This window comes from Podarcis gaigeae (genome assembly GCF_964106915.1).
Source record: "Podarcis gaigeae genome assembly, chromosome: 5".
NCBI classification, from domain to species: Eukaryota; Metazoa; Chordata; class Lepidosauria; order Squamata; family Lacertidae; genus Podarcis; species Podarcis gaigeae.
This window is the reverse complement of record NC_139681.1, coordinates 4272809-4286514: the sequence shown is the minus strand read 5'-3', so window position 1 is coordinate 4286514 and position 13706 is coordinate 4272809. Positions and strand designations below refer to the sequence as shown.

General features: G+C 45.8%; 1 protein-coding gene across 2 annotated transcripts in view; it reads right to left on the bottom strand.

Moving 5' to 3' along the window:
• SULT4A1 (sulfotransferase family 4A member 1) overlaps nucleotides 1–1928 on the bottom strand; it is a 30286-nt gene extending 28358 nt beyond the window's left edge. The window contains exon 1 of one of the 2 annotated variants that reach the window (XR_014564205.1): nucleotides 1481–1928. Coding sequence is in view for 1 of the 2 variants with exons in the window: in XM_083738938.1 (XP_083595064.1) it covers nucleotides 1481–1649 (169 nt within the window). In the remaining variant the exon portion in view is untranslated. The remainder of the gene's footprint in view (nucleotides 1–1480) is intronic. The other variant, XM_083738938.1, reaches the window with a different exon arrangement.
• Between the last annotated feature and the right edge of the window lie 11778 nt (nucleotides 1929–13706).

Genomic DNA, 13706 nt, shown 5'->3' with positions numbered 1-13706 from the left:
CCTGCTTTCCATTTCTTTATTCCCTCCACTCCCCCACCACACACCCAGTGGGTCTTCCTTGCTTACAGGGCTCTGGGAGTATCCCAAGGAGCCCGCCACTTCGTGGGGGAGGGGCGCACGGTTCTGACATTGCTGAATTTTGCTTTTGCATGCGGATGCCCAGAATCAAACCCTTGTATAATTGGCGGGCCCTCTGTAGACCTGTTAGCAGAGCCATATTTGCAGTCAGGGTGGCCTACCCTTCTCCCAAGGAGACTCACTGGAGACAGTGAACATAGGAACACAACCGCGCCTTGCTGGATCCGACTATCCAGTCCAATATCCTATTTCCCAAAGCAATCTTCCTGTGCCTTCTGGTGCTTGTGAGCAGAGGGTGGTCTACACCATTTTGTTTTATTTTTTGTCCTTGGTACCTGGAATTCGATGGCTCCATTTAACTAGCGTGCCTTTCTTGATGGCACCTCTCGTGTTGCGGAAGTCGCCAAAAACGTGTGGTACTGAATCCTTTCAGGTCCATGCAATCACTTATGTCGTGGGAGGGGAGATTGTCAATAAAGATAGGTAATAGGTAATCTATTCTGCAATCAGTCAATACATACTGGGAAACTTGCAAGTCTCTTTCCTCCTCCTTGGCCACAACCTTAAATTAAAATTGGTCTCAGAGCCTCTGGGTTGCATAGTATCAAGCTTTCTCAGATTATTAAGCAGAGTGAGATGATCTGCCTCAGGCAAAGTGTCCAGAGGGACAGCTGATCCCAAAGTAGATATTAATTTTACCCCCCCCTTCCTGTTGTTCTTTTTTTTGGGGGGGGCTGCCATTTTGTGTTCACCTCAGGTGCCAACATGTCTTGGGCCTGTCCTGTGGGTGAGTATCCTTTGGGATTTCTGATTCAGGTCCCCAGATGCCTTGGGCCATTTCTGCTAGGATGCCAACTGCACTGCACTCAGGAGGACTTACTTCCGAGTAAACACATTGCAAATAAACAGAAACCAGGCGTCCAATCTTGCTGTTCGTTATTGCTCCACATATAAGGCATTGCAGGGAATCAAATTAAAAGGCAGCTGAGACACTTTAGACCTGAGAAAATTAATCCACCTATGCACACACACACACACACACACACACACACACACACACACCCTCGTTTTGGCACACACATTTGCAGCACTGAATGTACCTGCTCTATATTAAAACCAAGATAATGAGATAGCAAGGTATAAAAATGTGATTTACGTCATGCGCTTCTGTAGTAGGCCAGTTACAGCCCAACATTACATAGCATCCATTTGTTAGGAGTCAGAAAAAAAAACAATGCTCATTGCATGAACTTGTATTTTTTTTGGGGGGGTGACAGGTGAAATCTGGGAGGGAAAACAACCCATCCCTTAAATGCGGTGTGTGTAGGGGGGGGTGGAGAGAATGCGTGACCCCTCCCTTCCTTCTCAGCCCCTCTCCACCCAGCTCAGCCCTGCCCCTTACCTGATTTGGGATAGGTAACAATCCAGACATCATTGTCCCTGACGGGGAAATTGGCGATTTCTTCCATCTTCCCCCTGCAGAAAGGGGGCAGGCGCACCCCATTGTACTCGAAGTATTTGCTCTCAAACTCCCCGGGCGTGCTGGGGGTCTCGCACTCGCTCTCCGCCATCCTCGCTCCTCCCTGCAGCCCAGCCGAGGCCAAGGCGCATCAAGGATGCTCCGGGCGCCCCGCGCTCCCTGCCCACCTCTCTCTCTCTCGCCCCCGAAGCGGGCACGCCCGACGAGGAAGCCCGGCTCGAGCCCTGCAGGCTGGGGAGAAGGGCAGGCGGGAGGGGGCCGAGAGAGCGAGAGAGAGCGAGAGACCGGCCTTCAGCGAATGGGCTGTGGAGGTGGTGATGTAATGCAGGACCGCTCGCTAGGCAGGCAAGAATGGATCCTGCAACAACAAGACGGAGAGGCAAGCCTGCTCGGGGATTAACCCTCTGCCTGCCTCGCAGCTCTCAGGGTGCCACTATTCTGCAAACTCCCCTTTTCCTCCTTTGAGGGTTGGAAATACCTGTTTTTATTTATACTTATCAAAAGATATACAAGAGTTCATACCCAGGACAATGTCTCTTTCTGGAATACACCAGATTAAAGGAAATACTTTAAAAATCTAATCTAAGGAGGAACAGGAGCGAAAAGAAGAAGAGAAGAAGAAAAAAAGAGAAGAGAATGGAAAAAAGACTTCTGGTTCTCTCTCAGTTGAATATAGTATTCACTCGTTAACATCCAGTGATTCTGTTTTCTACAAGCCAATATTTGTTCAGTCTTCAAATCCAAATAATTTGCAAACTTCCCAAAATGTTATAAGAAACTGGCGCAACCATTGTTCCCATTAAATTGGGGGGGGGGGTGCCATTTCTTACAAATCCAATATTGTATGCTCCTTGGGGCAGAACCTTTCTCTTTCCCCCCTAGTCACGCCCCCCACTGTTTAGTTTGGGGAGTGTTTTGATGTTGCATGCATATGCATAGAATCCTAAACTGAACCCGGAATCCAGTTTTCTTGCATTGGTTTGCAAAGTGCCGCCACGTAACAAAAAATGGTGCGGCAATAAAACTGCTACAATATTTGCAAAGCTAAGCAGGGTGTGGTATGGTTTCAAATTGGATGGGCATGTGGAAAATGTGTGTTCAAATTCCTGTATTAGGTAAAAGTAAATAGATAAGGGACCCCTGGACGGTTAAGTCCAGTCAAAGGCGACTATGGGGTGCGGTGCTCATCTCGCTTCAGGCCGAGGGAGCCGACGTTTGTCCACAGACAGCTTTCTGGGTCATGTGGCCAGCAGGACTAAACCGCTTCTGGTGCAACAGAACATCGTGAAGAGAGCCAGAGTGCACGGAAATGCTGTTTACCTTCCCACCAGAGCAGTACCTGTTTATCTACTTGCACTGGTTTGCTTTTGAACTGCTAGGTTGGCAGAAACTGGGACAGAGCAACGGGAGCTCACACTGTTGTGCAGATTCAAACTGTTAACCTTCCAATCGGCAAGCCTAAGAGGCTTTTTTGCATTACAAGGGGTTGGACTAGATGACCCTCGGGGTCCTTCCAATCCAACAAATTATGATAAATTTAGGTTTGCAGAATCGAATTTCTATGTAGGTCTGGTACAGATCTCTGTCTGGAAGCCTGGAGAGCCACTGCCTGTCCAAGCTGGATTTAAGGTGGTGAGGGGGTTCCTCTGCACAGCTTGCCAAGCTGAGGGGGTGCAAAATGCTAATACTAAAAATTTATTTTTAAACCCCTATATTTATACAGGTACCTACTGAGAAGATCCATTAAAAAAGCAACTGTACTAAAAGGTGTCATTGTGAAAATAAATATTTGGGGTGGGTGGGTGTGCCAATTTTTGTTCTCTCTCGGGGCACCATATTACCAAATCTGTGCCTGTTGTCAGATCCAGCTATTATGTAATTTATACCAAAGTCTGCTCCTCCTTGGTCTATTCATCAATAGCCACAACTTCATGTGGCACAAAATAGTGCTAGAAATTTCGCAAGTGCTTTCCACTGTCTTTTGTGAAGCCTACTTCAGACAAAATGGAATCAGATTTGTACATGTGGACAAAGAGTTCGCCACTGGCTCCAAAGTGCTTTTTAGTGTTCTGTGTAAACAGGGTCATAGGGGAATCTTACTAGGCCCTGATTTGAGACTTACTCTGTGTACACGGCATTGTTTAGTCTGGTTCCAGGATGCTCACACTGCTGGTGTTTAAAGCCAAGAACACGTGATGTTAGCCGCAATCCTGAACTATCCTCAAACCAGCTTCTGCTGAATTTAAAAATGTAAGTCACTATTAAGCTGAGGTGTATACATTTGAGCTAGCTGTTGCAAATACACAGATGCCAAAAACAAATCCTGTAATGCATATTGGGAGAAGACACAATCCCATCCTCTCTCTGGTGTGTCCAGCAACGTACCAAAAAAAGCAACATTGATGAAAAAGCTGCTCCTTTCTAAATGTGTGTTTTATATTGCCCACCTGATGACCAAACACCTTCAGGTAATAGGTCACCATGTTCTACTACACAATCAGCTTCCTCTTTAAAAACAAATCTGCTTTAATAGATCTATCTCTGGTATCTCACTGAAAGGGCTCATTTGGACAGAACTTATTAAACTATTAGGCATTAGGCTTTTATTCTAATTGGTGGCGTTAACTTTTGTGTAATGATTATAAATTATATATATATGTTTTATTTGTTATTCCAGTGCATTAAAAAGAGCATTTCTGACTTTGAATGCATCTGCATAAATTCTGTATCATAATATTCTGTATCATATCATGCTGAAAACTCACACATCTTTCTGGTTTATGATTTGCTGTATGTGAGCTATTGCACTCCCAGCCTTTTTAGGCACAAATTATAGCCTGTGCACTGTTTGCGAGGGGGGCCTCCATGTTGGGATGCAGACATACTATTATAGAATATCTTATAAGGGTTCAACCTTGTTTTATAAAGGGTTCCTTCCAGCATGCAAGGTTCAGTTTAGTTCAAATACGGTGTGTTGCCATGACGACTTATAAATGCTTACCCTTATTACATACAGTATTTCTCAGGCTCATTTTAAAGTGTTCAGAACATTGTATACCTCAGCAATACTTGGAACAGTCCTGTCTTGTAAGGTAGGTCAGTATAGTAATTTAATTCACTGAAATTGTAAATGCTTAGATTACTAAGTGTTTAAAATTGGTTGGTAACTGAATTCTAGTAGTTCTCATGAGACTGGCTAACATTGGTCACATGGGAGATATCTAGTGAAGGAGAAACTCTTTTATGTGAAGCAAGAGGACTGTGTTTTAGAATCCACTGTGAATACTGCTAAGTTGAATAGAGTGTTGGAATGCTGCTTCTCTGCTGGGAAGAAAGAGAACCACCTGTCTCCTTGACCCTTGCCCATCCTGGCTGATAAAAGCGAGCCGGGAAGGGCTGGGCGATGGGCTTTGCGGGGTGGTGAATGCTTCTCTCCGTGAGGGAGCCTTCCCAGACCCGCTGAAAGAGGCGGTCATTAAACCGCTTCTTAAAAAAACATCTTTAGACCCGGTCAATTTGGCCAACTATCGCCCAGTCTCAAATCTGCCATTCTTGGGCAAGGTGATTGAGCGGGTGGTTGCTGAACAACTCCAAGCACGCCTGGAGGAAACGGACCATTTGGATCCCTTCCAATCGGGATTCAGGCCTCATCATGGGACTGAAACTGCCTTGGTCGCGCTGGTTGATGATCTCCAGCGGGCTAGGGACAAAGGTGAGAGCTGTTTCCTAGTTCTGCTGGATCTCTCAACGGCCTTTGACACCATCAACCATAACATCCTTCTGGACCGTCTTGAGGGGCTGGGAGCTGGGGGCACTGTTATACGGTGGTTCCACTCCTTCTTCCTGGGCCGTGTTCAGAAAGTGGTAAGGGGGATGAGTGTTCACACCCTTGGGCTCTCACTTGTGGGGTGTCTCAGGGTTCTGTCCTCTCCCCCATGCTTTTTAATATCTATATGAAGCCTCTGGGAGAGATCATCAGGGGGTTTGGACTGGGTGTTCATCAGTATGCAGATGACACCCAGCTCTACCTCTTCTTTAAATCAGAACCAGTGAAGGCGGTGAAGGTCCTGTGTGAGTTTCTGGAGGTGGTTGGAGGATGGATGGCGGCTAACAGATTGAGGCTGAATCCTGACAAGACAGAAGTACTGTTTTTGGAGGACAGGAGGCGGGCAGGTGTGGAGGATTCCCTGGTCCTGAATGGGGTAACTGTGCCCCTGAAGGACCAGGTGCGCAGCCTGGGAGTCATTTTGGACTCACAGCTGTCCATGGAGGCGCAGGTTAACTCTGTGTCCAGGGCAGCTGTCTACCAGCTCCACCTGGTACGCAGGCTAAGACCCTACCTCCCCGCGGACTGTCTCGCCAGAGTGGTGCATGCTCTAGTTATCTCACGCTTGGACTACTGCAACGCGCTCTACGTGGGGCTACCTTTGAAGGTGACCCGGAAACTGCAATTAATCCAGAATGCGGCAGCTAGACTGGTGACTGGGAGTGGCTGCCGGGACCACATAACACCGGTTCTGAGAGATCTGCACTGGCTCCCAGTACGTTTCCGAGCACGATTCAAAGTGTTGGTGCTGACCTTTAAAGCCCTAAACGGCCTCGGTCCTGTATACCTGAAGGAGTGTCTCCACCCCCATCGTTCAGCCCGGACACTGAGATCCAGCGCCGAGGGCCTTCTGGCGGTTCCCTCATTGTGAGAAGTGAGGCTACAGGGAACCAGACAGAGGGCCTTCTCGGTAGTGGAACGCCCTCCCATCAGATGTCAAAGAGATAAAGAATTACCTGACGTTCAGAAGACATCTTAAGGCAGCCCTGTTCAGTGAAGTTTTTAATATGTAATGCTGTACTGTTTTTAACACTGATTGGGAGCTGCCCAGAGTGGCTGGGGAAGCTCAGCCAGATGGGCGGGGTATAAATAATAAATAAATTATTATTATTATTATTATTATTATTATTATTATTATTATTATTATTATAGAGCAAAGCGGCAGGAGAAGGTGAAAGTGGAAGTTTCTCCTAGGACCTGCAAGGCACGGCCTAACTGAGATACAGAAGGCTGCAAAGAGCAGAAAATACATCAGTTTGGAAGCTAGAAGAAGAGACTGTAAGTCCATGCTTGCGGAAGCATGTGGCTTTAAATACTATGTTTTAATTCATCTATAAGTTTCTGCAAGTAAACTTTTTTTTGAATGTTAAAGTCTGGACGTTGCTTTAATTTCCAAAGAAGAGTATCAGTCATATATACATAATCTGAGCTTCTTAGCTGCATTTTCGCTACCCGGACTTCCACGAGTACATCTGTCTCTTGAACTGCAGAATGGGGTGGGGGAATGCGGCTAATAATAGCTTGGCCTGGCACCATCTAATGTGTCCATCGCTGCCACTGGGTTGAATGATGGACTTCTTGCCTCACAGCTCACTCTCTTCGCTACTAGACTGCCCTCAGGGAATAATTTCGACACTGACTTGTCTGTGAAATAAGCTAGTCATTGACCACAGAATCACTGGGTGTTTCTGGGAATTCTGGGCACACACAGCATCTGCATGAGGAAAGCGTGATGTCTGGATGGTTGGCATACTATATTATGTGAAAGGAAGGTAGCTGTAGAATGTGCTGCAAACTCCCCTGCGTTTCAAAGGAAATTTGGTCATAGTGGAAAAGCGATATTTTGGCTGTTTGTCTGCCCTAACTGATTTTTCTTATCACAAGTTGATAAGTTATGAGAAGCTCCAGAGTGGCTGAGGAAACCCAGCCAGATGGATGGGGTACAAATAAATTAATAATAATAATAATAATAATAATAATAATAATAATAATAATTCATAGGAACAAAGCCCCGAATGCCAATGAACTCATACCCTCTAAGTGTCCCTATTTTCCAGGGATAGTCCTGGAATTACAGAAACTGTCCCCCTCCTGCCACTGGAACTATAATCACCCCACTGCCACTTCCAGGGACAGATGCAGGCAGAAGTTGCAGATCCATTCCAGATCCATTCTAGCCTTTTATTCTGCCTGCAACTCTTTCTGTCTGCTTCCATTGATCCCCTGTTTGTTTGTTGGTTGGTTGGTTGGTTGGTTGCTTTAACATTAGGGTGTGCCTGGTACCTGGTCAGTGCTTCTTATGAGTAAACAGACGCTCCCACTTCCTCTTAAGTCTTTCAGACCAATTTCCCTTCATGTGCTGAAAAGACTGAAGAGGAAGCGGGGAGATCTGTTTACTCATGAGAAGCACATACTGGGCAACAGTTGTCATTGTCACACGGTGCAAGCTGAGTAATATTTCCATGAGTAAGAATCTTCACAAGAATCTTTCAAAATACAGCCACTTGCAGAAATGGAAGAAAATGACATAGATCTGGAAAGACAAGTTCTGCTACTTAGGTTGTAAACATATTTCATTGGTGAGGGAGTATGCTAAATGGTTAGTTCAGGGATGCTTTAGTTGAGATTCCTGCATTGCAATTCTATGATTCCATGATTCAGCCCTTCAAGTGTTGCTAGACTCCAGCTCCCATCATTCTTGATCATGCTGTGATCAAACAGGTGGGGCTTACCTGGGCCCCCCATATTTTATTCAAGTTGGCACTGCTGGGGAGCAAGATCTCTTTGTGTGTTAATGCTGTGAGTCCTTCCATCTTTTGCTCAGCTGAGGTCTAATCCACCTATGAGGCAAGGTGAGGTGACCACCTTGGAGATATGAGAGCCCTTTTCAAGGGCTCTCAAGGGCTGTCATATTGGAGAGGGAACAAGCTTGTTTTCTCCTGCTCTGGAGGGCAGGAATCGAACCAATGACATCAAGTTACAAGAAAGATTCCAACTAAACATCAGGAATAGCTTTCTGACTGAAAGAGCTGTTTGACAGCTCTTTGGAAGTTTTTAAGCAGAGGTTGGATGGCCATCTGTCATGGATGCTTTAGCTGAGATTCCTGCATTGTAGGGGGTTGGACTAGATGACCCTTGGGGTCCCTTCCATTTCCATAATTCTATGATTCTATGACCACTTCAGATGGCAGGATTCACAGGAGCAGCAGATCCAGCCCCCAAGGAATGCAGAGCCTGTGGATCTTTATTCCCTGCTCGTTTCTGATGTATATTTTCTGTCCTCCCTTGTTTCTGATGTAGAGCTTCACTCACCCCTTCTTCCCTGGGGAGGGCACCATTCTGTGGTTCACCTCAGGTGTCAAAATGTCTTGGGCCGGCCCTGGCTCAGCCTGGATAGATGTGTAAATAAAACTATATATCACCAACACCATTGTCTCCAGTGATCTTCGTTCAAAAGAAACAAAAGCTGAGGCATGTCTCGGCACCCCTGAAGTCACTCACCACTCAGAGATTTGGGTATGAATAATAATATTGCGGTGTTGTCATTTCCCATTCCCTTTTATTAGTAAGGCAGCAAAATTAAATCAGCTCTTCCAACTCTCTTCCAACTGACCCCTGCCAATTATATGACTGTATGACAGTCCAATGCATATTTGCTCAGGAACAAGCTTCAGTAAACATAGTAGAACTTACAACAAACATGCCTAGGACCATGATTTTTTTCTTTAAAAAATGTTTAGGGGTACTCTCATTTTCCTACGCATATTGTAATATTGCCCCTCAATGAGGCCAAACTTAGATTCACAAAATGTTTAGGGGTATGCGTACCCCTGCGTACCCCCAGGAAAAAAGCACTGCGTAGGACCAAGGTCTAATTAACTGAATGACCAATAAAGCAATTAATACTTTCTACCCTACAGGATACAGAAATGTCACTCACTTGTCATTAATAGCAACTTTCATTGCAACAGTTGAACCAGCTCCAGTTGTGATCTATTGTTTTGCTGGGCATTTGTTGCTTTTGAACCACACCTATTTAAAAGTCATTGGTTTTTTCCTGAAATTGCTGTAAGTCCTGCTTATTCACAGCAATTGGTTAAACCCCGGACAGGACTATATTGAGAGCCAGTCCTGTATGTGGCTGTGTGCTGCAAAACATTGCTTCTTTTGTTCCAGAGCTCATCATGTATGCATTGAGGAAATATTAATCCTCATCTGTTTGGGAACACAGAAATGAACCATGAGTATCTGGCACCAAATCAAAAAACATGATCTACCAACTCAATGTGTTTATCAGTAAGAACTCTAAGTTATTTCTAATCACAATGGGAGTTTTTGTAGAACCACCCAGACTCCTGATGTTGCCAATATTGGCACAAGGAGTCCCATTGACTTCCCTGTTTGAATGTGTCTATTGACAACACAGGAATTGAAGAATGGGTACATAAACACGTGCAGAAACTGGCACATGGAATAAGTATAAAGGACATAAGAGAAACAGAGAGCCCTTGAACAAAGCACTTTTTAAGCAGAAGGCCAGCAACGGTGCGAAAACATGACAAGGAAAGGATCTTTATTAAGGCAGAGTAACAGTACAGACTCAGCAGCAGAGCGCTAATCCAGTCCCAGAGCTCTAACAAGGTGAAGGCCTAACAATAGGGCTGGCCCACCAATGAGGCAAAATGAGGCAACCACCTTGGGTGGCAGGATCTACAGGGGCAGCAGATCTGGCCTCCCAGGAATGCATCACCCACTGCTGTTGCTGGTTCCACAGTGGCAGCAATGGCTGTGGCGCACTCCTTGGAGGCAAGATCTGCTCCCTCCTTGCCAGTTCCCTCCATGCCGCCTCTACAACCTTGTTCCCAATGTAGATCTTCACTTCTCCATGTAGATCTTTATTCCCCACCTTATTCCTGATATAGCTCTTCACTCACCCCTTCTTCCCTGGCACGTGGAGTGGCAATTTGTGGTTTGCCTCAGGTGCCAAAATAGCTTTGTCCAGCCCTAGTTGATGTGGTTGGGCCCAGTCTAGGAGCAAGAGCCAAGCTTCATGGCTTTGGGGTAGTTTTAAGATGTTCAAGGCTGTACAACAGGTGGTAAGTTGTCCCATTAGGTTTACCACACCCACCTGCCAAGCTGCAAAGGGCAGGTGGGCACAACCCTTACTCGTGAGAGTCTCTATTCCAGCATGAGCAGCTGGCTTGCAAGGGGCATCTGGCCCCTCCTCAAGTGGCGCTGCTGGGAGAGAGCCCCAGCCCTCCTTTGTCCCCCTCCTGCTTGGCCACCCCATGCTCAGAGGCCTCCCCAGATTCTGACAATGCTTTCTACCTTTGGGAGAAGTGGGAATAGGAAGTCCTGCCTCCACACTAGGGCGAGAGGGGATTGCGGGGAGGGGGGGACTTGCATCTGCCTCCCTTTCCCTCCATAGTTTGCCATTCCAGGTCTGAGCCCGAAGATGCCAAGGGAGTAATGACAAACTGGAAGTATAGCTGGTGTCATAGGAGGAGAGGGAATGCCAACCCAGAAAATGACCTGGCCTAGGCAACCCCTCATGAACCTCACCAGAGTGCAGTTCCCTGCCATGGTGCTTATTGCCTGGAGATGCATGTTGATTCTGGATTAGTGGTTTTCATGCATGCAAGATTTTTGCAGTATCCGCACAATCTTGTGGTCATCAGAATGCCAACCTATATCCCTCACCTGATTTATTCTCTCTGGGGGAAATCTTGTAAGTGAAAAACAATCTGTTGCTAACTACCCATTTGCAATCTTTCTGTCACTGCTTGCAATATTAAGCCCTTGTCTGGAACCATCCTCTGGCAGAGGGGACTACCTGGTTTGTGAGCAAACCCTTTGGTAATAAACCACTTTGTACCTTTGCCTGAATTCCAGCCAGTCAAGATGGGTTCTTTCAGCTGCTGTTTTGACTTGGACAGATACTATTAATTACTTCCTCATAAAACTTTTGAAACATTATTCCTGGATGTGGAAATGCCAAATCATGGTTGTGTTTGAGGCCAAAGAGAAGAGAGACGGAGTGTTGTTTAGTACCAGTAATAATATCCCAAACAGAGATTCTTGGTGGCAGAGCTTAAAAGGAATGCTGCCTTGACTAGTAGACCTACCACTGGTCAGTGCTAAAGGCAGGACTGACAGTTTCCCCAGGACTGATCAGGAAGGCTTCCTATTATTTACATTTTGTAAATAACAAATTCATTGGAAGTAAATCCTATTAGTTTCAAATGAGCCGATACCAAGCTTGCATCTTTACTTTATAAAGGAGGGAGGCCAAGGGTACAAGCGAAACAATCCCACATTGCAATCTTTACTTGGAAATACCAATTAAATCACTGACATCACTTGGTTTCATGAAAGAAAACCTCTGGTATGGCAGAGTTTAGTGAGAAGTGTGGCCTATCTAAAATCTCTGATGGGTCAGGCAGTGGGGTGGAAATCTTGTAGTCTTCATGTGCATTTTTTTCAGACACAGTCTTAATGAGCAAAATCCTAAGCCATTCACTTCCCCACTTACATGTAGCATAAAAACCTTTTACATACCAGGCTGCTGTGGTCTCTGTGTTGAGTTCTGTTTCCCTTTCTCCTACCACCAACATATCCCTGCTGTCTCAGAATTACCTTTTGTTGCTAATTTGTCATTTTGTTATGCAAAATGACCCTATTCCTTTTATCTTGTTGGACAACAGAGTTCTTGTTAATGGTCTTCAGTGGTCAGTGGCTACTCCATACCAGTGGGATCTGAATCACACTCCTGCTGTCTGTATAGAACTGAAAAGGATCCCATCTTGAACTGGGCCAGAGAAAAATATTTCAGAGTTGTCACTAGGATTCATTCATATGTCCATCCCACCGAATCAAGGTGAGTTCCTGTGGGCTGAATAAGAAAGTGAGGTTTGGCTGCAGTGAGGTTTGGAAGCTCTTTTTGCTTGCATCATAGTAGTAATCAGTAGTAATCAGTGTCCACACCACCTGGAAATGGGAGAAAGTTCATTAAAGGAAGACACTGAGACATCCTGGAGTAGGTTGCATGTGTGTTGCGCAAAATCTCAATGCAATGATTAATTGAAAGGATTATGGGAGCTGCAATTTAACAATATTTGGAAGGGCATGTTGCGCAGTCATCTTCAAAATATTTTTGTAGGAATATTTACATATGCACATAAAACCTGGTGGTGATTATCTAAAGAATATTGCACAGTAACCCTCAAAGCATAAATTATAGGAGTGTTTGCGCAGTCATTTTCAAAAGATTGTTATAGGAATGGAATATTTACATATGCACATTAAACTTGGTGGTGATTATCTAAAGAATATTGCACAGTAGCCCTCAAAGCATAAATTATAGGAGTGTTTATATAAAGAGGCAATTACTTATAGGTGTGTCACATGAGGGTTTAAGAATTGCAAGCACTCTGTCACAGTGGTTCCAATGTTTCCTGCAGGTTGTTTTCAGGAGGTGGTGCAATATGATTTCTGTTTGAAACCTTGCTGCTTGGCTGTCCTCCAATGCTGCTAAAAATTGATATTGCACATGCAAGGTGGTGGCAAGGAACTGGGTTCAGCTGCCTGGCCAAACCCTTCTGCCTGCCCCCCCCCCTGGGTTAGGTGTGACAAGCAGGCATTTGACAGGTGGGCAGGGTGGGCCCAAGCCAACCCACCTCCACTTGTCACTTGCTTCACATCACAATGCCATCAGTGAGTCTACTGCACAGTGTGCCATAAAACCTGTGAACCAGCTGATCCATGTGGCTTGCAAAGAAAGGTGCTTTCCAGGTGCTGACCATCAACCCTTTTTGGCATAGCCATGCCTTTCCCTGCTCCACATATGTGCCACGATCACATTCCCAGTTCAAGTTGGCTGCAACCCTCCCCCAGGTGTTGTTGGACTCCTGTCAGCCCAAGTCAGCCTGGCCAAAGAAGGGAATGGCTGCCGGGAGGAGCACAGAGGGGGTATCTGCAGCAGCACAACCAGGGCTTAGCCAGGGGGCAGGTGGGGGGCAATTGCCCCCCATCAAAACAAATCAATGCAAATTTCAGTTTCTGCTCTCCCTAACAAAAGATTGCCCCCCTTCATCTGCCCCAACTGCAATGAAACATGTACCTCCCTTATCGGTCTCTGCAACCACAGCAGGCGCTGTAACTCTGTACGGTAATGGTTTGACTTCACCCCCGAAGGTGCACTGCACCAGTGTCTCTGGAGACAGACGGGGGGGGGGGGCAAGAACAACAAATGGACAGATGCAAATAATAATAACCTTCGAAGGTGACCCGGAAACTGCAATTAATCCAGAATGCAGCAGCTAG